General features: G+C 42.7%; 1 protein-coding gene across 4 annotated transcripts; it reads right to left on the bottom strand.

Annotated features, from left to right (window-relative positions):
• On the bottom strand, positions 1-25,881 carry NOL8 (nucleolar protein 8). Of its 4 annotated transcripts, XM_090022866.1 has the most exons (18): positions 25,796-25,881; positions 24,482-24,838; positions 21,983-22,170; positions 21,738-21,800; positions 21,083-21,161; positions 20,576-20,723; positions 15,816-15,884; positions 13,488-15,431; positions 13,075-13,191; positions 11,837-11,956; positions 11,420-11,504; positions 10,655-10,796; positions 8,466-8,549; positions 6,430-6,704; positions 5,515-5,635; positions 1,737-1,804; positions 1,038-1,120; positions 1-688 (listed from the first exon to the last, which is right to left on the bottom strand). In XM_090022866.1, exons 3-18 carry the CDS (start codon positions 22,119-22,121, stop codon positions 635-637), a joined length of 3,591 nt encoding a protein of 1,196 aa, XP_089878992.1. In that variant the 5' UTR covers positions 22,122-22,170; positions 24,482-24,838; positions 25,796-25,881; the 3' UTR covers positions 1-634. The 4 variants fall into 4 exon arrangements, with proteins under 4 accessions (XP_089878992.1, XP_089878993.1, XP_089878990.1 ...); XM_090022867.1 differs by lacking the exon at positions 24,482-24,838 and having other exon boundaries at positions 25,796-25,849; XM_090022864.1 differs by having other exon boundaries at positions 24,482-25,803.
• Between the last annotated feature and the right edge of the window lie 26 nt (positions 25,882-25,907).

Genomic DNA, 25,907 nt, shown 5'->3' with positions numbered 1-25,907 from the left:
TTTGTCTAAAGGTTTATTTATGTATAATACCTAGGTTTTATGCAAGGAATTAGAAATACGTTATTCCATAAATATTTTAATTTAAACTTTTTTATAAACTTACTGTATATTTGTAAGTTACATAAAAATATTTAGAATATTTGCAAAGGAATATCAAAGAAGGACCTGTCCTAAGCTCAGAACATGTTTCATAAGGTGCTGAAAGTCTCCTAGTTCCCATTCATTTCACGTCAAAGCTGTCTTTGTTCAACCTCCTTGAAGCACCTGAACCTAAATGTCACTCAGAACTTTCTATATTGCATTGCACACTGAGGTGGCTCTGAAAAATATGACATTTAAATAACATATTCAAAGAAGAAAAAGAAAAAAGGGGCAAAGAAAAACCACCCCTCAACATTACTAAGAGTCATCCCCACAGAGCAACACATATTCATTTTCAGAGTTAAAATGTCATATATATAGACTTATCTGTTCATAACTTGAAAACTTTCCAACAGGTTTTTTTCAGTTTAGCTGAAGTATTTTTCTTTTTAAAAAAGTTCTGAAATAACTGAACTTTGCAGCCACGTATTTTTCTGTAATTTTATAGTTTCATGAAGGAAAAAAAGATGGTTGTCAGGGTTTAAAAATACATTTATTGTTTCGATTTAACTTTCCTTCTTGCATCTTTATGTTTCTTCCGGCATTCCTAGAAATATTAAGAGTTTTAAAAACAACATTATTAAGAGTCTATAAACCCACAAGCTGATCTTTTAAATCAGCTTTATTTTTATAGTTAAAAAGAAGTTAGGTGATTTATGCTTCCACAGAACTATCAATACTTTAAGTGACTGGACAACAAAAAGTTAAGACAGAGACAAACCTACAATATATATTTTAATAAATTCACATGGGTCCTTGTCCTTGGGATAATATTAGGTCATTTTAAAGGCTCAAATTATTTATTTTTTTATTAAAATTAACAAAACAGGGAACACCCCTCTTCCCACCATGCTACGTTCTACACCTGTTGGTATATAATAGCTTTATTTACTTACCTGAAGTAATAATTTACGCCTGTTTTCCCAGTTATCTTTGTTTTCATGGAGATCTGATAATCTGAAGAACAGCTTCGGACCCTCTACACAGATACATCAGAATAACAGTGATCCATGTTAAACAACTTCAATGGTTTTCATCACTATAAGTTTCAGTTACTAATATTATCTGATTTATTATTTTGGGGGAAGTCAGAATACGATTGTATTATTGGCTAGAGACTACAAATACAAAATTGCAAATTCAGATATTTATATTATCCCTTGCTATTGTAGGAATAGTGAGCAATTGCCTAATACTACCATTGAGATGAGAGAAGAGTGAGAATAATTGAAAACCCACAGATAAATCTGAAAGCATCTAAAATACCTAGAAAGCTATGTAAACTGTTTTTTTTTTCTTTTTTGCCATTAAAGGAGTGATAGAGAAATCACATTAAAATACGGTTTTTACCCCTCAGTTTAAGTGGGAATAAACAAGGACTCTGAAGCTGAACCATGCAGCCTCTGTCCTCATGACTCTCCATATTTTCTGTTGGGAAGTGTTAATGAGTTTCATATTATTGATATGCGAAAAACTTTGAATTTTGCCATGACCTGATTAACGCTAGAATTGAAAGACATGAATAGTTGAGCTAATATTTGTCATTACTAAGTACCAGTGTCTTGTAGGAAACATTTAGATAGGTTCATTTTTACCTCTTAATCTATCATCATCTTTGGAAAAGAAAAACGTATTAGTTGCCTTCTGTGGTAAAGACTGAGCACTGAAAAAAAGAGACAGACATTTTAGTGACGGACTCACTCCTACTATGCCAGCAGAACAGGCAAAACACTGAATTAAAATACAACCAAAAAACCCACGCTTGAGCCATTTAAAGCTTCCTTACTCTGACATCAGTGGTGTCAAAGATGCAGCCCACGAAGCCCCATCATCTGGCCCCAGTGCTGGCCTTGGGTCTCAAGTTGACCCACAGACCACACAGCTGGCTGGCCCTACATGCAAGGCCTGGGACATGTGCCCACTCTGGGACCCAAACTGCATGTAGCATCCGCCTGGGACCAGTTTGGGACCCCATCTCTCTCTCACCTGGCAGAAGCAGATGCCACATGCATCTTGTTTCCGACCAGCCTGAACAGACACTGAATCCAGCATGTGGGAAGGGAGAGTTGTGTTAATGGGCCTGATTTGGCACAGGGGCCAGCCTCATACTGTTCACCCCACAGGGCCAGATGAGTTAGACAGCCCTGCTATACATAAATTAACTTATTACAACAATTTTGCAATAGGAATGCCAAAAATATAAAACTTCCGAGTGGCATATAAAATTGATTGTTAGACAAGATACACATTATGTAAATATATGTGTGACCAGAAGTTTTTAGTGTTAAAGCTGTGGTAAGTTTTAAGGCACACAAAAGGAAGGGCTAAGGTTGGACCTTACAAACCAATTGGTTCACAGGCTTTTGCAGGAAACAATCTACTTTGGCAGAGTCTATGACTAGACTGTCAAAAATAAAAACAATTACAAAGAAAGGAAAGGGACAGGGGGAGGGGACATTGCTAAAAGAGATAATAAATGGATTAGATCAATCAACATGATTATGAAAGTTAACCTAGGTGTCCCACCAGATGTTAACACCTAGCTTAGGTAATGTGATAAGAACCGCCAACATGGTATCATAGAAGTCATAGAAAATTAGAGCTGGAAGGGACCTCTGGTGGTCATCTACTCCAACCTCCTGCTCAAAGCAAGACCATCCTCATCTTGATCATCCCAGCCAAAGTTTTGTCTAGCTGAGTCGTGAAAGCCTCCAACAATAGATTCTACCACCTCTCTAGGTAACCTGTTCCAGTGTTTTACTACCCTCTGTGAGAAAGAGGAGGAGCCAGCAGGCTCCAAGGCTCCCAGGCTAAGTGGAGGGCCAGTGGCCCCAGGTTCGCAGGCCCAAGGAGCCCGGCAGAAATTTCCCTTACCCAGGTGTGTTGGGAGGGGAGGGGCCGATATTTCCCCCCGCTGGTATAAAGGAAAGGCCGGGACCGGAAAGCGGCAGCAACGCAGAACCGGAAAGAGGAGGAGGAGGTGGAGCACGCCGGCACACGCTGCAGAGAACTCTGAAAGCAACGTTGAGTGCTGGTAGGAGCCTCTGGCAGAGAGCAAAACCCCAGCGGGGTTTTTGAACCCAGTTACTGGCCCCTGTGGGGAGTAGAACTGTTTGTTTACCAGCCGGGAGCTGGCTGAGCCCAGCGGGAGAAGGGTACCGTAATAACCCTAATAGAGGGGCACAACTGACTTTGGGTACCGTAGTCCCTGTAACGGGCACAGTTCAATAGGGAACTTAAGTTGTTAAAAAGGAATCTCGATAAGCCCTACAAGGGAGCCCTCCGAGAGCCAACAAAGGGGTGCTTGACCCCTCAAAGATGAAGCTTGAGTTGGAAGGCAGCTGCAGACAGACGGAGCAGCTACACAGATCAGGGGAACCTTCCTGGTTGTCCTGTTTGTTTTGATTGACTTTTCTTTTGTGGATTATCTGGAGGGAACTGTGGATACGTGGCCGGACCAACCAGCTGGCCACCACCCAGTGGAATGGGCGAGGGTGTACGGGTGGCGGAGCCCTCAGAAACTCGGGACCTCGCGAAACACCGGGGAGACTCATAATTGGACTACACTCTGAAGACATCTGAACCAACCCCGTTAATATCAAGTCGTGGCAGGCGAAACGTATGCGTGTGAGACCCCAATTATAGGTGATGACACCCTAGGCAACTGGCAGGCAGCGTCTGTTAGGTCCACGGGGGCGGCGCTGATACCCAACACCCTCCTAGTGAGAAAATTCTTCCTAATATCTAACCTAAATTTCCTTTGCTGCAACTTGAGACTGTTGATCCTTGGTCTGTTATCTGCCACCACTGAGAACAGTCTAGTTCCATCCTCTTTAAAACCTCCCTTCAGGTTGTTGTAGGCTGCTATTAAATTCCTTCTCAGTCTTCTCTTCTCCAAACTAAATAAGCCCAGTTCCCTCAGCCTCTCCTCAGAAGTCATGTCCCCCAGCCCCTGAACCTTTTTGCTGCCCTCTGCTGGACTCTCTCCAATTGGTCCACATCCTTTCTGTAGTCGGGGGCCCAAACCTGAACACAGTACTCCAGATGTGGCCTCACCAGTGCTGAATAGAAAAGAATTACTTCCCTTGACCTGCTGGCAATACACCTACCAATGCAGCCCAGGATGCCGTTAGCCTTTTTGGCAAGATGGGCACATTGTTGGCTCATATTCAGCTTATTCTGTACACTCTAGGTCCTCTTCTGCAGAGCTGCTGCCCAGCCAGTCAGCGTCCAGCCTGTACTGGTGCATGGGATTGTTTCGTCCTCTAAGTGCAGGACTTTGCACTTGTCCTTGTTGAACTTCATGAGATTCCTTTTGGCCCAATCATCCAATTTGTCTAGGTCACTCTAAATCCTAGCACTACCCTCCAGCATATCTACTACCACCCCCAGGTTGGTGTCATCTGCCGAGGGTGCACTCTATGCTATCTTTCAGGTTGTTGATGAAGACATTGAAGAAAACGCTTGGGGCATCCACTTGATACCAGCTACCAACTAGACATCAAGCCATTGATTACTACCCTCTGAGCCCAATGCTCCAGCCAGTTTTCTATCTACCTTACAGTCCATTCATCTAGCCTACAGTTCCTTAACTTGCATGTCAGAATATTGTGGGAGACCATATCAAAAGCCGTTCTAAAATAAAGGTATACCACATCCACTGGTCTCCGTGTCCACAGAGCCAGTCATTTCATCATAGACGGCAATTATGTTGGTCAGGCATGACCTACCCTTGGTGAATCCATGCTGGAGGAATTACATTCTCTCAGCTTTACAATGTCCTTGTGCTGTCTACACTGGACAAATGGGGTAAGGGGCACATAAAAGAATGAACAAACACTGTTTTGACCTCAGTTCCAGAAATACATAGAAAAATATGTATACATAGAAATACATGGCAGAACACTAACCTCCCCAGACATTCCATAACTGACATCAAAAAAGGCTGTAGCCTATAGAAGCTGATGCTTCTTTGGAAGCCACTGGTATCTGAGGTGCCACTCTGCTGTACCTTCCGCCTGACTTCAGACAAACCTATCTAACCACCTGTGTTTAGGTGTGCAAGTGAGGTTTTCAGCAATAGTCACATAGCAGAAAACATTTAGAAGGCAGAAAGCCAGGTTTCACTTCCAGCCTTTGATCAAACATACCAGGCACTATGTTAAAAATCCTGCCTGTCTTTTTAATGCATAGTCAGGTGTGCATTTCAATTCATGGTCAGGTGAGCAATAAAAAAATCTTTTTTTTTGAAGGAGGCATTAGTAGTTTAAAGCTATGTAATAAAAAAGCTCTATCCTAGTCTAGACTACCACTATCAAAATTCCATTAATGTTAAGTACTATTTAATGACTACGAAGTATAATTCAGATTTACATTTCTTTGTCGTTTTCATTTTCTGATGCTTCTGTCTCATCTTCAGAGCTGCTGTCCCGGAAACGTGGGTCCTCTTGCCATACAACTCTTGCAGGTCTTATTGTTTCAATTGCATAGGGTTCTGTAATAAGCACCACCAAAAAAGTAGTTATTTTCCTGATGTGCCAGTTGAAATTTATTAAAGAATTTAATTTGATTTCAAAGCAATATTGTGGTTTCAAGCAGCTTAGCAATGCTCCCCAAGAACTGTTTTGTGGTGTACCTGTCAAACAAGTATACATATACCCATCTTCCTATCCTTTATACTTCCATTCGGAAAATTCATAGCTATTATCAACACGGTTTAGGGAGAGTACCTGCATCTGATCAGAGTTTGTCTTACTAAGAGAAAGTTTGGCCAGAGTACCAGGAAGCATTTGAAGGCCTCCCTTATTCTAGAGAAGGTCTGTGCTTATACAGTGTTCTCAACCGTTACTGGAGGAACAGAACAAGAAACCAACTCATTTCCCCATTTGATAATTCAAAAACACTATCAAAAGCCAATGGGAGAAATGATCAGTTTTATGCAGAAAACAGTTATTTAAATATAGATTGTAGGAAATGCCTGCAAAGATCAACATAGCAAAATCAACATTTATTGCTTTAAACTTTACTGATATCTAAGCAGTAGTTTATTTTTTGTTTGACAGCATGAAAATGATTTTCCATCTGGAGTGACATCTTATTCAATATAATTTTAAATTATTAAAAACATAATTTCCAGTAAAAGCTAACTATTAACAGCACCAGAACCCGCATATTTTCTTTCATTTGTAATTTGTGCCCAAAAGCTTGACTAACACCTCACCCAACTATACAGATGTTCATTTAAATAACTGCCCAAGAAACCCCGATTCTCACACATTCTTGCCACACCTTCTTGAACTGCAGACTTCTTCGTATCCACACCAAAAAAGGAAAATGTAAAGCCACCAGATTCTTCTTCTGTGTTGCTTAACATCTGCTGGTCAAATAGAGTTGATTCTTCCACATCATCCTCTTTGTCCCAGGCTGTTATTTCATTTTTTTCAGCTGTAGGTTTTGTAGATCCAAACATTTTTTTTAAATCCACAGCAACATCGTAATATATTTCTTTGGAAACTTCAGGCAATTTCTCAGTCTCTTCCCTTTTCTTCTTTCTTTTAGCTTTACTGGAGTTTCATTTTAAAGGACAATTAGAATACACACATTTGAAAGACTTGGGTTTTTTTTTGCTTAATCGTACCTCATCAGATTAAAGATACAACCTTGAAAGATTATTTATACTATGTTACTGATAACAGAACTCCTATTAAGTGAATTACCTAAATGTTCAGCAAGTCGTTTGTTTTCTAGTATTCTTATTTTCCCAGTAATTCCAGCTTTTAGTAAAGAAACAATTGAAACTTTAAAGTATACTATGCCTGTAGTATCAGTTGGGGCTAATCTTCACCTACTCCCTCCCATGCAATTAAGTGATAGGACGGGTACCATAGAATCTCTATGGATAGAAATCCCAGGTTTCAATAGAAATAAAGTATGTCTGGTGATAGAATATGGACCCCCAAAACCAGGAAGGCAGCAGCAAGCTAGAATTTCTCAGGGAGATAAGAGAGGTTACAACAGCAGAAAACACACTAATAATGGGTGGCTTCAATTATCCATAATCTAACATCAGGCTAGGAAGGATGAAGAGACTAGATTTCTTGCTGTATAAAAGACTGCTTCCTGAAGCAGTTAGTCCTGGAACCTAAGAGAGGAGAAAGGCCATTCTTGACTTAGTCCTAAATACTGCACAGGATTCAGTGCAAAGGGCAAGTGTTAAAGAGCCATACTGCAATAGTGGCCACAATACAATTGGGTTTGCCATCCACATATAAGGGGAGATGAGAAAAAAGAAATATACCACAGTAGCCTTTGACATTAAAAAGGGAGACTACACCAAAACAAGGAAGCTAGTTAGATAGAAGTTTAAAGGGGCTCCTCTGGAGGTCAAGAACTTGCAAGCAGCATGGGAACTGCCTAAGAACACTGAATAGGTACGGACCTACTTAAATCATGGTGAGATTAAACGATTTTTACAGAGTGGTTGGGGCATAAAGAGACAATTTTGTGGATATTTCCTGGATGTGCTCCACCAGCCATGCTCCTTGGTGCTGATGGGCAGAGAGGCCCTGATGGGGGGAAGAAGGACAAGGGGGTGGCCACCAACTTGTCTGCGGCCCTTTGTGCCATCCTACCAGCTGGCAATCCCCAACCTCCCACCCCCAGGCTGGGCTGCGAGGCCAGGCCTGGGCAGTGAGGAGCACTGGTTTTTAATTAAATTTTTTCTTAAGTTGATTTCACTGACAACCCTGGATTTTGTGTTTTAAACAATTTATGTTTAAAGTGTGATTAAGCAGTTAATCGTGCCTTAGTATGCGACTCAGCTACATGTTCAACAAATTAATCGCATGATAACACAAGAGTTAGTTATTTCACAAAATATATGTATTAACTTTATAGCTTGCCCCCATCTGAGGGACTCCCAGACACAGGGGTGCACTACCCTCAGTCAGCCCTGAAGCTGACAAGGCTCACAGTGGTGACAGCACTCCTGGCACTGCCCCAACCGTGTGACTTGTCAGGTGCAGGGCTTGTGGTGGGGAGAACACTGCCTCTACTGTGAGCCTTGTCAGGTGTGGGGCTTGTGGGCAGGGGGAACAGAAGAAAATGCTGCCACTGCTATGAGTGCCAACAGCTGCTGGGTTCGGAGTCATGGGAGCCAGTGAAGGGGGAGCTCAGGAGCGTGATCCTGGGCTCCGCCTGCACTGGCAATAAGGCATGATGTGATCTCATGCATGATCCCACAATCGCACCGCCTGTCATTCATGTCTGGCATTGACATGGGACTGTGTGGTTTGCATGTTAGATCCCATTGTGCCTTTACCTACCTTTCTTTTTCTGAAGTTCCTGGAGTTCTTTCAAAAACTGCATGATCCTGCCTTGTTGGGTCATAGCGCAGGGTATTAATATCTCTGTATAAGTTAAAAAAAAAAAAAGAAAAAAAAAGGTGAGGACATCACAAAATAATGCACAAATTATTATATTATCCTGTGAGGATACACATATAAATTTAAGTGTAATGTAGTTGATATATGTATTATTAAATGTTTCAGCTTGGCTTACTCCAAATTTACAGCCAGACTCATATTTGCTTTTAGATAGAAAAAGCCCAATTTGCATTCTGAGAGCAGAATAAGAAGCCTGGACAAGAAATATTTACTAAATTTACGTACTAAAATAATTCAAGATGAAACACCCCCTCAAGTTGTTGCTTATGCAACAATAAAGACTTAATGCATACATACATTAGGGTTTAAACTTAGTGTCTGGGTATGGATAGGGATGGTGTAGCCAAAAGTTCTAATTTATCTTCTTAAGTATCCAAGATGGAACATTTTTTCACCTTTAAAAATTGAATATTATTTACATTACTAGTTAATGCAGTTCAAACTTTAATTTAGAGAAAGGCACTCTCAAGGCAAAACCAAATCTTGGTTAAGAGAAATACATAACCATATAATCTTTTCCCAATACAGGATTCTTTTTTGATTTAAAAAGGAGTTAATGTTGTTATTATAGCATAGTCAATTTGACAAAACAGGTAGGTTTGACTTCAGGGGCTGCAGGAATGGCTTCCATTTTGCCTGGTGAAAGAAGATTCACATGGTTACAAGACCAGCATTGGGACACAATATTGATCAGTGAGTAATGAACAGAACAGATCACTAACAAATGTGATTATTAAAAATATACAGTTGCTTTCTACCTCTTCACACTACTCATAATAACCAACCTTGTATTACCAAAGGTACTACCTGAATTTTCACTGTGCTTACAAAGAGTGCCATCCACAGGCTAAATTAGTACATCTCTTGAACTAGCATGTCATCATCTGACAGGCAGCATTAAATATGAGGAGTGGGGATATAGTTTACTCCCTATTACACTAAAGCCCCTTCTACACATTACAGGTATTAAGGAATTAATTGGTTAATTGTGCAATTATCTTGAGACCAGCTACATATGCAAAGTATTTATCACATGGTAAAAAGCTCCAGCCAGCTATAAAGTTAAGACCTTGAAAACGTGTACTAACTTTATAATTGGTTGCTATTAAGCTTCAACTTCTGTATGTATAGCAGGGTTGCCCCTGTGGCTGGGAGCCCCATCAGCTGATGTGACTCCTAGCTCCAGCAGCTGTTGATTCGGAGTCCTGGCAACTGTGGATATTGGAAAGTGGGACCCCAGCCTCAGGGGTGCATGGGGTATCCCTGTAGCTGGGAATCCCTTAACTGAGGAGGCTTGCAGTCCCTCCTTTTTACTGGTGCAGGGAGAGCCTGGGAGTCAGGCTCTCCCTGCACCAGCAATAAGCTGTGATGGGATTTAATGCATAGCCCCACAATCCTGCCTCCTGCCAAGGATGTGTGGATTGTGGATTGCACCTTAGATTCCATTGCACCTCTACCTTTAATGTGTAGAGGGGCCCTAAAGAAGCTACCTATAGAAAGGTCAGTTTGCACATGTGAGTGGTATGTCTGAAATAAAGCTTCATTGTAGAAATATATCTGGTCCCCATTAAAGCAACCACTTTAAACTTAATGCTTCTGATAAACATTTCCAGTTTAGGGTACAAAAATTCATTTTCATGTGATCCAGAAAAGTAGCCTTCCAATCTCCAGACATGAAAGTCTAGTTGCCTGACTCACTACCAAAGCTACCTCAAATTAGTTACGTTGAGTTTTTCTCCTTCACTTTGGAGGGAAAATAAAAAGGTTAAAATAAGGAAGCATACTCTGGAAAGAAACTCATTAGGGAACAATTAATCTGCAGGCTGTATCTTATTAAACTATGAGAATTTATGGATAATAAGATACAAGTAATATCATCACCAGAACGCAAGGTGAGCCTTGATTTTCTCTCTGTTCTGTCACCTTTCTTCTCATTAAATCACTAATGACACAATTCAATGTCACACTAGGACAGAAAACCTGAATTTAAGTAATGCAACAAAGAAGAAAACAAAGACAAGTAAGCCTGGCTCTAGGTTCAGTTTTTCCTGCTAAAGCATGAGGCATACTTAAATTTCTTAGCGTTTGTTGCCATTTTGCTTGGTTTAGGATGTAGGTTGACATGCAGGAGACTTCTCAGTATCTGTAGATTTTTCTTTTTCTCTGCAACAAGTTCTTCTTCTTCATCTATATTCATTTTTTGTGCCTCTCCTAGGGAAAAAAATCCAGTGTGGGAAAAAGAGAAGCCATTTTAAGCTTTACAAAAAGCCTACACCCATTATTTCTTTTTGGCCCCTTCTACATGTTACAGGTATCACACAATTAATTGGTTAATTGCACAATTACTTTAAGACCAGCTACACGTGAAAGTACTTATCACATGATAAAAGGCTCCAACCAGCTATAACATTAGAACTCAAAAACATGTACTAGCTTTACAGCTGGTAACAACTTTATAGCTGGCATTACTGAGCTTTAATTTGCATGTGTAGCAGTCTCCCCTGCAGCTGGGAGCCCCGTCACCTGACAGGACTCTCAGCTGCAGGGGTTCACCACGCCCAGTATGAAATCCTGGGCTTGGGGGATCATGGCTGGTGTGATCCCCAAGGCTCAGGAGGGTTTGTGAAACCACATATGCACCACAAAGAGTCCCCATAATCGTGTGGTGTAGCACAGCCATGACTAAGAATCCCATCACATGCAGGACTCTCCGTCCTGGCTGCATGGGCCCCCATAGCTGAAAGTCCCCTCAGCAAAGGGCTTTTCATACAGGTTTTTTATTGTACTACATTTTGTAAGAGCAATCATCAGAAAATAAGAAGAAAAATATATACCTTCCTCTTCACTGTCAGTTTCAAGGAACTGAGCATCCATACGAAATCGCTCATCTGTGCCAAAGCGCGACTGTAAATGCAAGAGCTACATCCAAAGGAATTAAAAAGATTTTAAGGCTGATAGAACACTATCTTAAGACATGTAATGACATTTTATAAACTTGAATCATTGCTCTTTAAAGCCAATAAGCTTTCACTGTTGCAAGTTTTGTTCCAGAAATCATCTTTTAATTGACTAAATTCTCAGGGGAGAACTTCCAGCCCTAATGACTATGAAGTCTATAAAACATATATTATTTTCTCTATTTAAAAGTATGCCATAAGTATGTTAACAATATTGTATTGAAAAAATAATTTTGATGTGCTTAGTTTTGAGGATTTAAGAAAGTGCCAATCATTTAAAACAGATTCACTAACCTTCTCACCAGATTTGCCTTCAAACTGGGGTTTAATTTTGAATCTATCATTGTCTTCCTCTGCATCATCTTGCTCATCCTCACTGCTTTCAAACAGCTTCACATGCACAGCCTCTGGGGACTTACATGGTTAAAAAGAAAAAGCAAACACAAAAGGTAAAAGCTTTAACTAAGTGATTTTGCAAAAATATCAACTATTCACTTAATTTATGACTTCCAACCACATCTGAAAACCAACTGTCTTCTACGTTATGATATTCATTGTCTACCGATTACTGTACCTGAAGCCTGGTGTCTGTACATATGAACCCTTGTAAAAATACTTTTCAATTAATTGTGTGTTCTTAGACTCCACTCAAACTAATTGTTTGACTGTTGTGATCACTTAAATGCAGAAGCACAACATCTCTGTACACAGTAATCTCAAGTTTTGTAATGGCTGTTGGTTTCTCAGAAAATACGTTTTTGTATTTTACTAAGTTTTATTTGGGGAAGGAACTTCAAAACCATTTTTAATAAACACTTCCAATTACAGGACTCATTTTACAACATGAAAGTTAGTTTCACTGCAGTGAAGACCACCTGACTAGTATAACTGACAAGTAACGTAAAAAATAAAAAAAAATGTAATGGTGTATAAGTGCCATTCTCAGCCTAAGCAACAAAGAATTTTGAGAAACCTGAAACATTTCCCCCCATAAAATTACCACCTTCCAATGATGGAAAAACAGTGCAGAATAAAGATACTGATGCAATAAAGAAAACAAAACAACAACAAAGTCAACCTGAGAAGAGGACAGGAAGCAGTAGTGCCGTGGAAGACATTTTTTTATTTAACCAACAGTGAAAAGCAAGAGTTCTCTATAATAACCATATATGGATACCCCTCAGTCTGAGCATAACATGGGAACACTCCATCAATTTATACTAGTTCAGTTTCCTAGAAAACAATCTTCCATTTTCTAAAGAGATACCTGAAGTATTTATATGTTCTGTCAAACACTAAATTCACAAGTTCTCTACCGTATGTATCACTTGTCCTGTGACCTCTATTTTTGCCCACTAACAATTACGATAGTATTCAAAATGTGATATTAAATATCTGAAATTATTTGGTGCACATTTTGATGTTGCTCTTCATCATTACAAATTTCCTTGGAATACATACCATTGCAAGTTATGTGGGGAATGTGAATAATCTCTCAGAAATTAGGTTGCACCTGTTTTTATGCTACTCACATTTTTAAGCACATTTCCTGAAGTCACTTCTTCCTTAGGCCTTTCGCATACCTCAGCTTCACCTTCCCCATCTGAATCAAATACAACGTGTTTAGGTTTGCTTGCTGACTGGTTATCCTGTGTTAAAACAAGCATTGTTATATTTAAACTTGTCACATAATGGTTACATCATATTTTCAATAGCGATGACTTGAAAACAATCTTTTAATGTTTCTACTTCAGTACCCCACAAATGTCTTATTTCATAGACCCAATCTGAAAAGAGCTTGGCAATGGGAAAAGATGACAGATGCTTTTCCCAAATACAGTACCTAACAGAAAATCTTAAGAGAAAATATACTAGATATATTTATTAAATATTTCTTCTTTCAGTATTGTTTACTAATCGGAGACAAGTTAAAGAGTACAATTACCAGGCTTGAGAATGCCCCTTGAATAAGTTTCTTCTGTAACTCTCTCTCTTTGTGTCTCTCTTGTAGAGCTGCCAGTCTCTTTTGATTATCCCGCAGTTGTTTCTCCTTTTTATCTGATTCACTCAACATATTAACAGGATTGCAAAGTTCTTTTGTGCCTTGCAGACTTTTCATGTCTTCATATGCTTGAGCCATAAAGGCTGAAACTTCTCTGTTTGTATCAGTCTTTGGGTCCTCTGAAAGAGATTCTGAGCTATTCAAATCATATTTAATGCACATCTCTGTGACCAACTCATTGCTATCCATATCATTGCTTTTCTCCTCACTTCCATCAGTCCTCATAATGGTACCATCCTCACTTTCTTCTCTCTTTATTATCTGGTCTTCTTCCCATGAACTCAAGTAAGTATTATTGCCTACTGAAAGTGGATTGCAAATAGGCTTTTCACTTTTACCTGCTGCATATAGAGAACCTGACACACTCTCAAAATTGTTACAAATAATATTCTGCATCTTTTCCACACTTCTGCTTCCAGGTGGACATGATACGCAACTACTAGATTGTCTAGAGCAGGACTCTTTCCCATAGGAACAGTAAGGTTTTGAAGCTTTTTCTGCATATCTTGCCCTGAAATTAAGACTTTCCTTGGTCAACTCCTTAAATGGCTCATTTTCACACAGGGATCCTATTCCTTTAAAGGGCTGATACTTCAAACCTGAAGTATTTTTCATTGGTTTCATTTCTTCAGGACTCTCCTCTCCTTCTAAAATGGCAGCAACTATATCTTCAGGATTAATATTATTTTTAACTGAAGGGGCAATTTCATACCTGATATTCTCAATAATATCACTTTTACACTGACCAATGCTCAATTTACTTTCTGTATTTTCTTCTGAAATCTCAGTACTTATAGTGGCCAAGTCTTTTAAGTCATCTAATGTAAGATCCAGGTGGTAACAGTTTTGCATCAAGTTTTCATACAAAGAATCAGATTCAGATTCATTTGCCTCAGACTCTGAATGCAAGTTCTCATTGCTACTGCACTTAGATTTGCTGTCAGTTATGGTGTCTTGCAGTGTGGTAGGTCTAGATTTTGCCATTTTTTCAGGTACCGTTCTTTTGATATTCTTTCTGTTTTGCTTATTTGGTGACACAACAGAAGGATCATTTACAGACTCAACATTTTCATTACTCAGGAGTGCATCCTTAATATAATCCTTTTCTATTTTCATCTGTTTAGATTTTTTTTGAACTTCAGTCTTCACATTACCTTTATCTAAAGTTTTATTTACTGCAATAATTTCATCTGTATCTGCTGAATTATAATCATTTTCAGTAGTTTCTCTCACTCTATTACTCTGTTTAGTGACTTCCCTCATGACATCTGGATTGCTTGAAGACCAGTGAGTATTATATTTTAGCTCAAAATTATGCCCAACAACTTCCAAATAGTTATTTTCAGAAACGACATTGGTCTTGATTCTCTCCATTTGCTTTTCTCTCCTTATCAATGCTTCAATCTCTTCTTCTGAATCAAGATCATCATCAGAAATGCTAGGCATACTTCTGTGAAACACAACATCTGAGACCAAGCTCTTATGCAGGAAGAATTCTTTTCTTTTCGTGTCACTAAGAGTAGGAATCTGAAATAATTCAGTTGAACTTGAAAGTGATGTTTTGCCCATCTTTACGTTTGCTTTCTTCAGTTGTAATTGGCAACCTGAATATTGAAGTGATGTTTTATTTAAGTCCTCATTACCCTCCTTCCTCAGTTTTTTGGAGGGCTTTTTAGTTCTATGATATTCTCCTTGTCGTTTCTTGGTCATGCTATCTTCTTCCTCTTCCAAATACCAAGTAAGTTTGGATACGGGAACCATTTCAGTCAAGTCTTGCTCCAGTTTTCTAAGATTATGGCAATATTTTGAGGGGTCATATTTCATGATGTTATAGCCAGAGTTAAGGACAAACAGTTATTTTTAGCAAGCAGGCTTTCTATCTTCAGCATTAATTCAAAAGAAGAGTGATTTTCAAAGCTATGTTCACTGAAAATATTTTAAAAGTTGCTCTCACAATCAGCATACCTAATGCATGTTTATTTCAAAACTAAGGTACAGTTACTCAGTAAAGCATAATATCATTCATTCTCAGTAATAAAAACATTCTTAGACAAAAATCTCTTGTCCTCCAGTAAGGACAGCAAAGAAGAATGGCATTGTTTTTATGAGGCAGGGTAGAGATACACCTTATAGGCTAACTAAATCAGAGATGCACAAGTTTTCATTAGCAGAAGCTTACTCAATCTTTACAAAAGCAGTAGGAAAGGATATTTTTTTTTGGTGTTGACTCTTAAGGTGAAGAACAGGTAAAACTCTTCCAAATTTGCTAACCACCCAGTTCTGCAAGAAAGAAAAAACCCCAGTTATCACAGTGAAAAAATAATGGAAATTCAACACATCACAAGTACCATAGTTTCATAGTTTCTAGGGTCGGAAGGGACCTGAGCAGATCATTTAGTCCGACCCCCTGTCACGGCAGGAAAGAATACTGGGGTCAAACGACCCCAGCAAGATGTTCTTCTAACCTCCTCTTAAACACCTCCAGGGTAGGAGCCCGCACCACTTCTCTTGGAAGTTGGTTCCAGACCCTAGCCGCCCTGACCATGAAGTAGCGCCTCCTGATATCTAACCTAAACCTACCCTCTGCCAGCTTGTGACCGTTATTCCTGGTCACTCCTGGCAGTGCTCGGGGGAACAGTGACTCCCCCAGTGCCTGCTGATCCCCCCTGACTAGTTTATAGCAGGCCACAAGATCCCCCCTCAGCCTCCTCTTCTGGAGGCTGAACAGGTTCAGGTCCCATAGCCTCTCCTCACAGGGCCTGCCCTGTTGTCCCCTGATCATGCGAGTGGCCCTCCTCTGGAACCTCTCCATGTTGTCCACACGTCCCTCTTGAAGTGTGTCGCCCAGAACTGGACGCAGTACTCCAACTGAGGCCTGACCAGTGCCGCATAGAGGGGGAGGATCACCTCTTTGGACCTGCTCGAGAAGCATCTGTGGATGCATGACAAGGTGCGGTTGGCCTTCCTAACTGCCTCCCCACACTGCCAGCCCATGTTCATCTTGGAGTCAATGATGACCCCAAGATCCTTTTCCGCCTCCGTGCTGACAAGAGGGGAGGTTTCTAACCTGTGTACAGGACCTCCACCTGACGCAGGAGGTACATGGTCCCACTAGGGGGAATGCCTTACTGGATCTGGTATTGGCAACGGGGGATGACATAGTAGGGGACCTACAGATCGGTAGCCATCTGGGGGACAGTGATCACCTAAAAGTACAGTTCAACATAAGGCGTCGAGTGGGTAAGGTAACCAGTAGGGTGAACGTGCTGGACTTTAGGAAAGCTGATTTCAGCGAACTCAGGCGATTAGTGAAGGATGCACTGCAGAGTAGTAGTTTTGAAATGATGGGAGCCCAAGAAGGGTGGCTGTGCCTTAAGGAAGCTATCCTTCTCGCACAAAGCGAGACGATCCCCGTGCGAGGTAAAAGAGGGAAAGGGGCCAGGAGGCTTCCCTGGCTGACCAGAGAAATCCAGGGCAGACTAAGGGCCAAAAGGGGAGCACATAAAAAGTGGAAACAGGGAGAGATCACCAAAGAGGAATATACCTCTTCTGCTCGTGCTTGTAGGGAGGCAGTTAGACAGGCCAAAGCTACCATGGAGCTGAGGATGGCAACCCAAGTAAAAGACAATAAGAAATTGTTTTTTAGATATATAGGGAGTAAAAGGAAGGCCCAGGGAGGAATAGGACCCCTGCTAAATGGGCAGAAACAATTGGTGACGGACAGAGGGGACAAGGCTGAACTCCTCAACGAGTTCTTCGCCTCAGTGTTCCTAAGCGAGAGGCATGACAAGTCTTTCACTGGGAGTGTAGGGAGGCAGCAGCAAGGCACCAGACTTCCATGCGTGGACCCTGAGGTGGTGCAGGGTCACTCGGAAGAACTGGATGCCTTTAAGTCGGCAGGCCCAGATGAGCTCCATCCGAGGGTACTGAAGGCACTGGCCGACATCATTGCAGAGCCACTGGCGGGAATATTTGAACGCTCGTGGCGCACGGGTCAAGTCCCGGAGGACTGGAAAAGGGCCAATGTGGTTCCCATTTTCAAGAAGGGGAGGAAGGAGGACCCGGGTAACTATAGGCCAGTCAGTCTCACCTCCATCCTTGGCAAAATCTTTGAGAAAATCATCAAGGCTCACATTTGTGAGAGCCCGGCAGGACAAATTATGCTGAGGGGAAACCAGCACGGGTTCGTGGCAGGTAGATCGTGCCTGACCAATCTAGTCTCTTTTTATGACCAGGTCACAAAACGCCTCGACGCAGGAGGAGGGGTGGATGTCGTATACTTGGACTTCAGGAAGGCCTTTGATACGGTATCCCACCCCATACTGGTGAACAAGTTAAGGGGCTGTGACTTGGATTACTGCACAGTCCGGTGGGTGGAGAATTGGCTGGAGGGTCGCACCCAGAGAGTTGTGGTGGATGGGTCGGTTTCGACCTGGAAGAGTGTGGGCAGTGGGGTCCCGCAGGGCTCGGTGCTTGGACCAATACTCTTTAATGTCTTGGACGAGGGGGTGAAATGTACTCTGTCCAAGTTTGCAGATGACACTAAGCTATGGGGCGAAGTGGACATGCCGGAGGGCAGGGAACAGCTGCAAGCAGACCTGGACAGGTTAGACAAGTGGGCAGAAAACAACAGAATGCAGTTCAACAAGGAGAAATGCAAAGTGCTGCATCTAGGGAGGAAAAATGTCCAGCACACCTACAGCCTAGGAAATGACCTGCTGGGTGGCACGGAAGTGGAAAGGGATCTTGGAGTCCTAGTGGATGAACATGAGTCGGCAGTGTGACGAAACCATCAGAAAAGCCAATGGCACTTTATCGTGCATCAGCAGATGCATGACAAATAGGTCCAAGGAGGTGATACTTCCCCTCTATCGGGCGCTGGTCAGACCGCAGCTGGAGTACTGCGTGCAATTCTGGGCGCCGCACTTCAAGAAGGATGCGGATAACCTGGAGAGGGTCCAGAGAAGGGCCACTCGTATGGTTAAGGGCCTGCAGGCCAAGCCCTACAAGGAGAGATTAGAGAAACTGGACCTTTTCAGCCTCCGCAAGAGAAGGTTGAGAGGCGACCTGGTGGCTGCCTATAAGTTCGTCAGGGGGGCACAGAAGGGAATTGGTGAGTATTTATTCACCAAGGCACCCCCGGGGGTTACAAGAAATAATGGCCACAAGCTAGAAGAGAGCAGATTTAGATTGGATATTAGGAGGAACTTCTTCACAGTTCGAGTGGCCAAGGTCTGGAACGGGCTCCCAAGGGAGGTGGTGCTCTCCCCTACCCTGGGGGTATTCAAGAGAAGGTTGGATGTGTATCTAGTTGGGGTAATTTAGGCCCAGCACTCTTTCCTGCTTATGCAGGGGGTCGGACTCGATGATCTATTGAGGTCCCTTCCGACCCTAGCATCTATGAATCTATGAATCTATGAGTTCCCTAACCTGTAGGTACGGTGCCGGTTGTTCCTCCCGACGTGCATCACCTTGCACTTGTCTGTGTGTTCAACTGTGTTGAAATACTCATCCGCCCACCCTTGTAACCTGTCGAGGTCTGATTGTAGCCTGTTGCATCCTTCCAGTGTGCCCACACCCCCCCACATCTTAGTGTCATCAGCAAATTTGAACAGGGTGCTTTTTACCCCCTCGTCCACATCACTGATGAAGATGTTGAACAGTGCGGGCCCAAGGACCGAGCCCTGCGGAAACCCACTGCCCACGTCCTTCCAGGTTGAGAAGGACCCATCTACTACCACCCTCTGGGTGCGGCCCTCCAGCCAGTTGGCGGCCCATTTGACTGTGTGGGTGTCTACACCACAGCCCCCCAGTTTCTTAATGAAAACGCAGTGAGAGACGGTGTCAAAAGCCTTCCGGAAGTCCAGGAAGACTATGTCCACTGCTACCCCTGCATCTAATGATCTGGTGATCTGATCCTAAAAGGCCACCAGGTTAGTCTGACAGGACCTGCCACTGATGAACCCGTGTTGGTTGCCCCTAAGCATGCAGTCCCCTGCTGGCCCCTCCTGGATGTGTGCCAGCATAATTTTCTCAAACAGCTTGCCTAGGATCGAGGCAAGACTAACCGGCCTATAGTTTCCCGGGTCCTCCTTCCTGCCTTTTTTGAAGATGGGGACCATGCTGGCCCTCTTCCAGTCCTCCGGCACCTCACCAGAGCACCACGAGTGCTCGTAAAGCCATGCCAGGGGACTTGCAATGACCTCGGCCGGTTCCTTTAGAACTCTAGGGTGGAGATCATCCGGACCGGCTGACTTGAATACGTCCAACCCCTCCAGAAGCTTCCTAACTAAATCCTCGCTAACCCGTGGCCCAGGTGTGCCTCCCCCGGGGCCCGAGGAGGGCCCAGCAGGGAGGTGGCTGTTCTGGTCCCTACTTAGGAAGACGGAGGCAAAGAAATCGTTAAACATGTTAGCTTTGCCGTCTGGTGTGACAACCAAGTTTCCCAACGCGTCTTGCAAGGGCCCCACATTACCCGGGACCTTCTTTTTACCCCCTACATATTTAGAAAAGGACTTTTTATTGTCCTTAATCTGGGAAGCTAGTCCCAGTTCCATCTCTGCCTTGGCCTTCCTAACTATCCCCCTACATCCCCGAGGAACTACAGAATAGTCCTCCCTGGTGATGACCCTTTCTTTCCATTGGGTGTAAGCCTCCTTTTTAGCAAGGAGACATTCCCGGATGCTTTTGGTGAGCCATAGTTATCTGGAAAAAACTGAAGCGTAAAGCCTTTGGTGGTAGGAACTGTAAATAAAAGAACCTGTCACTAATTAGCCTGTTGTTTGATTAAGTAACTTTTTTTTTACACTGGATAACTTCATTCATTTCCTTTAGAAATAAACAGTAGCAACTTAAATAAATGTAAGGTACTCATATTTCTATGTATAATCCCCCCAAAATGGTGAGACCATGATAAAGCTTTGCTTGTTCTAGTTGACTTTTAAATCACGAGAAGAGATACCTTACCATACCTTATGATCTGGTACTTCTGTTCCTGGCACTGCTTTCATGTGAAAATCTACAACTCCAGCTTTCTTCAGTGATTCCATTAGATTTGCTTTGCTATCTGCATGAGGCTGTTCTTTCTTCAGCTTTGCTGCTTCTCTTTCCTGTGCCAATCTGTATCAAAGTACATGGTACATCTCACTATGACACAGAAGGAAAACACAAAAGCTGGCTAGCCAGTAGCCTCCCCACTTTCCCCACCTGATGGGCTGCCCCCTCAGGCTGCAATGACAACAAGGACTGCTGGCTACCAAGAGGGAGCCAGCATTTTATATTCATTAAGGTTCCCCCTCCCGTCCCCTCCCCAAAAGCCTACGCTTTTTTGTGGCGCCTGCCCAAAATTGTGCTTTTGGTAGGTTCCTAGTTATAGCTTCTCAAAAGATATTAGTTAACTAGCACTTAATTCTATTAAAACAATAGAATAGAATGCTTTTGGATATTATCTATAGCCTACACTTGTATATTAACTTTACCTGTGCAAGAAGCTTTCTTTTGCCAGTTCAATTTGTAGTGTTCCACCTTTCCATTTTGTTTTATTTAAAATTGACATACCTGGGAAAATAAGAATTAGAAAAGAAGCAACTGTTAACTACTTGCATAAATATTTAAGGTATGCTTCAAGAATGCCATTTTAGTGATTATCTTCAGCATTACTAGACTAATTCTATGCCTGCACTAATATTGTCAGTAAGAAACAAGAAAAAGATTTTCTACATTCAAAACCTGTACTGACTTCCAATAAGTTAGTCAGAGATGAAGCAACATTGAAAGATTTAGAAATCTTCAAGATTTAGAACTTCAAATCATGACCTTTAAAAAAAAAAAAAAAAGCATAGGCACTATAACATACAAAAGTGAGATCTGTTACTTCATATATTGTCTTCAGTTAAATCTGAAGTCCAAAAGAACTAAGAGAAACAAGTGCAGAATAAAAGGTACAGATGAGGGAGAAAAATATTTGATCACACTGTTTATTCATAATCTCAGTCTTACTACAGATTTACATCACATAGGAATTGCAGTTTTGCAACATGCCTAGGATGAAAATGTGCCAGAAGAGAGCCAACTCCAGGGTTAGCACCCAATTTCTGTTCAGAAATTAAGGACAAAAGTAACTTGTGTACTTACATTTTTTAAGATCTGATTCTGAAATGCTGATGTTGATGTAAGCAAAACTTTTCATAGGGTTCCCTGCTCAATGATAATTAGAAACATTTTATTTTTGTATAAATTGCATTTTTAGTTTTAAATTGAAACATACATTCTATAGGGATGCTTTTGAAGAAAAAGTAGTTTTGAAATAGCATCTATATTTTCCATTACCAAATGAGGTAAAGAATAGTTGTACTTTATGGGATAAGTGAAATTATTACCCTGCTCGTCTTTCCTGGTAAGAATTTCTACATTTGTTACTTCGCCAAACTTGCTGAATCTTTCCTGCAGTTCACCCTCAGAGACGGTATGGCCAAGTCCTCCAACATACAAACGTTTTAATATTTTTTTCCCCTCCATATTAAGAACTCAGACCATTTCATCAATTTTGCATCCTTTTTAAGTTTTTCTGGAAAAGAAGATTATAGTTCAATATTAACAACTGTTATAGCTCAGAACTAAGCTATACCTGTGATCTCACTATAAGGCTCTGTCTAATGATGATAGTTAAGGCTGACCTTAAAGACCATCCCTACCAGTCATCTATACTAAATATACCTATGCTTGATTCCGTGTGGCAATCCAGCCTGACTTTGGAAGCTCTGTAGAACTTCCAGGTATAAGAGTAACTTCTCTGCCAAAAATCTTAACCTCCCTGTTTCTGCAGCGAGAATTTAGAACTTACCCAGACAGTCCAACAGCAACAATTCCACAATTTCCTGCTGCTTTCTCCACAAACTCCAGCACTCCACTTCCTTTCTCTACTGTCTAAAGTAGTTCATAGATTAATTCCCATAAGAGCTCTGGTTTCCAAATAAGTAACATAATGTGGTATGTGTTACAAGGCACAAAAGATGGGGAGAAAGCTGCAACAATAGGAATATTCATTATAATCTCTACCTTCTCCTCCTCCTCAGCTAGGCATTCACAAGAATGGGACCCAAGGCCAGGAACATATTTAAGAGTCTCAGATAAATATACCAAAAGGTTAAGGATTGGCTGGCAGAAATCCAGAAATGCCATGTGCTTTGTGGTCTCATTGACAGTGTGTCTACTACTGCTCCAGGAACCAAACTTTTGGTCTCTCATGACCATTTTTCTAGTTGTACTTCAGCTTTACACTTTGTTTTGATCATTCAGAACCAGATTTTATCATTATCAGTTAGCTGGTGCAAGTGCCTCATTCTTGTTCTTCAGGGGTGCACCAATTAAGACTTTTTGGGCCAATACCGATTATTAATGAACCATATTAGCAGATACCAATCCAATTGCCCATATGCAGCCCAGCAGCTTGGAGAGCAGTGTCCAGCTGGTAAGTCTGTTGGGGGAAAATGGGAGCAGATTGAGGTTCCCACAGTGAGGGAGGGAATGGGGCTGGTGCTGGGGCAGGTGCTGCCCAGCCAGAGCGGGGCAGAGCACAGGACTGAGCCATGAACTGCTCATCTGGGGAGCAGAAGGAAGGGGGGGTGGCTCCTGCCACTGCCTGCACCCCAGGGGAGGCATGGGGGTGTGCCCCCAGATATGTGTGTGGGGCTAGGGTGGGCTGCTGCTCCAGGCTAGGGCCAGGGGTGGTGCTAGGCTCTTCCTGGAAGGGGGTTGAGCCAGGGCGGCACTTGGGGCAGGCGGTGGTTGTGGCACTGCGAGGAGAGCTACGGCAAATTTTGGGGTGGCTGCAGCCCACTGCATAGCTCTCCCTTCCAGTGCTGCTGCCTGCCCCAAGTGGAGTCCTGGCTCAACTCTGCTGCCAGGAAGAGCTCAGTCACACCCCACCCCACCCCACCCCAGTCCAGAGCAGCAGCCCACCCTCACCCTATGCACAGACCCAAGGGGCACATACTCTCCATGCCTCCCCCAGTGTGTGCACAGTAGCAGGAGCTGCCCCCTGCTCCGCATGAGCTGCCTGAGGTTGTCCCGGGTTCAGCTAGGTAGCGCTTGCCCCCTGCCGCACCTTTTCCCCTCGGACACTGCTGTCCAAACTGCCAGGCTAGCTTGATACAGAACTGTCATGGGAGTAGTGTTATTAGGAGGGAATAAGATCCTAACCACTCCGGATATGAAATGTCTGACCTCCTTTATTGGCAACATTATCAGCCACATCAGTCCAAAAAAGCCAATTGCCAATAATGTCAATTTTCCTTTTATTGGTGCAGATATGATATGGACCAGTGTATTGGTGCACCTCTACTGTTTTTCCTCTGAACCTAACTTTTAATTTCTAAGCTTGTGTTTGGGTGGGTATTGGTTGCATCTGTATTGTTCTTTGAACATAATGTTCCCAAAAACTTGCAAAGAACAATTTTTCCAATTATTTAGATGGTCTAATAAAAGATAATCAAATTTACCCGAAGAACCTTCTCTGCCTAAGCTTATGTATATCACTTGTTTTTGTTGATTTACTTGAATAGAACTATGTAGCCATTTATGCCATGAAGTTTTATGTTTTGCAGCATCTGAAAACAGTAAGCAATCTACATCAGCTAATTGTATAGTAACCCAGGATCCCAACTGGCTCTCAGAGAGCTTTACATTTGTACTGATATTTACCAAAATAATCAACCAATAATCAATAAGGTAACAAGTTAATTAAGCACAAAATAGCTCATAAAGATTAGCTGCTCTCTTATCCCAAGAGTTGAAAGGGAAAAACAAAGTGCAGCGAGCATTAAATAAGCCCTCACATATCGTATTGGATGTTACACAATACAGAAAGTAGTACTTACAATCAATCACTCATTTATTTAAACTTCCATGCATGTGTACTGAATCCAGGTGCATGTGATAACCCTAATTTCCTTTTTCTCCCTTGAACTTGGGCCTGTGTTGCAGAAGCGTGGGACTTTTTGTATGATCTGGATAAGAAATCATTGGTCTTCAGGGCACCCTCCATATGAAGATACTAGCCTCTAGTTTCAAAGTCACTGAGATCTGTACCCTTCACAGTCACATACATGGTATTTGGATTTAAGTTTTGGAGACAGCAGCACCAGACGACCTTCTAAATGAATATGTGTGGGTCCATGTTTGGGCAAGGTCCGTAAGCCAATGCAATTTCTCCCAAAACACTGTGTACCTTCACCCTTTGATACAGCAATGTCACAGGAGTAATGTTAGCAGGAGGGAATAAAGTCCTAACCTCTCCAGATATGAAATGCCTGACCTCCTTCAAATCCTGCTGTCCTACACCTCCCCAGGACCTTATAGATTGCTGTTGATAAAACTGCCTCTGTGGTCTACTCAGTGGTGCAGAACCAAGGAACAGTACACCTGAGGTTATCATGATCACTGTTCCTTCGGGGGCAAACTATAGGTATGTGCACCAAAGGCTGCAGTTATGATGTTTCAGTTTCCCAGAAATCAAGGCTGGAACAAACCTTTCAATCATCTAATCTGACCCCTTAGTACATTATACAGCATTAGATCCTCCGATAAACGCAACTCTTTATCACAGTACTGGGTATGGGACCATGAGAGAACAGGCTTCTGTGGCCATGGGGGGCAAAGGCAAATTATTTCTGTAACACGAGGGGCAGCATAAGCATGGTAAGTAAGAGTTTCAGCTCCTACAACACAAGAAAGCCCAAAAGGACAAGGGCGGAATAAGCCCCGGGCTTGTAACCAAGCCTGCAAAAGCTCAGCCCTGAAAGGGATTAGGGGTCACATCCCTTCCTCCCGGCCCGGGCCCAGTCGAGACTCCGGCAGGGTCGCAGCGCTACGGACGTCCCGCACCAGGAAGCGGCCAGGGAAAGCCTCCTTCAACTCCTCACTCCGATTCTCCGTGCTTTCCCCCCTCTCCATTTCAATCTCGCCGCAAAAAACAAGGCGCGGGGGCGCTGGCGACGCCGGGCAGCGACCGGCCTCTACCCACTGAGGAGCCGAGCTCACCCTCCGGCTTCCGCGCAGCCCGGCCGGACACCGCTCCACTCAAGGGAGCCGCTCCACAAAGGGGCAAACCCCACCCCGAGCAGCAGTGGGTCGGGTCCGGCCGCGGGACCAGGCACCAGCGAGGCAAAGTCTGCCCGGCACCCCCGACTCACCCAAGCCCCGACTCCCTGCACGCTGCCCGGCGACGCGACACCACCCACTTTCCCCCAGCCTCTTCAGGCCCCGCCCTGCAGTTCCCGGCAGGCTCTGCAAGCCCGGCGCACG

The sequence above is a fragment of the Crocodylus siamensis genome, chromosome 11 (assembly GCF_052110815.1).
Source record: "Crocodylus siamensis isolate JL-2025a chromosome 11, ASM5211081v1, whole genome shotgun sequence".
Taxonomy (NCBI): domain Eukaryota; kingdom Metazoa; phylum Chordata; order Crocodylia; family Crocodylidae; genus Crocodylus; species Crocodylus siamensis.
Note: the sequence above shows the minus strand (reverse complement) of the source record. Positions and strands in the feature narration are given on the sequence as shown.

What these genes read in the sequence shown, in the direction of transcription:
- NOL8 (XM_090022866.1), bottom strand. Translation starts at nt 22,121, where the DNA reads ATGGAGGGGAAAAAAATATTAAAACGTTTGTATGTTGGAGGACTTGGC. An exon ending in AGAGTCAACACCAAAAAAAA is followed by an intron (nt 15,432 to 15,815) that starts ATATCCTTTCCT and finishes TCTGGCTATAAC; the next exon opens with ATCATGAAATATGACCCCTC. An exon ending in GAAGTCTGCAGTTCAAGAAG is followed by an intron (nt 5,636 to 6,429) that starts GTGTGGCAAGAA and finishes TGCTTATTACAG; the next exon opens with AACCCTATGCAATTGAAACA.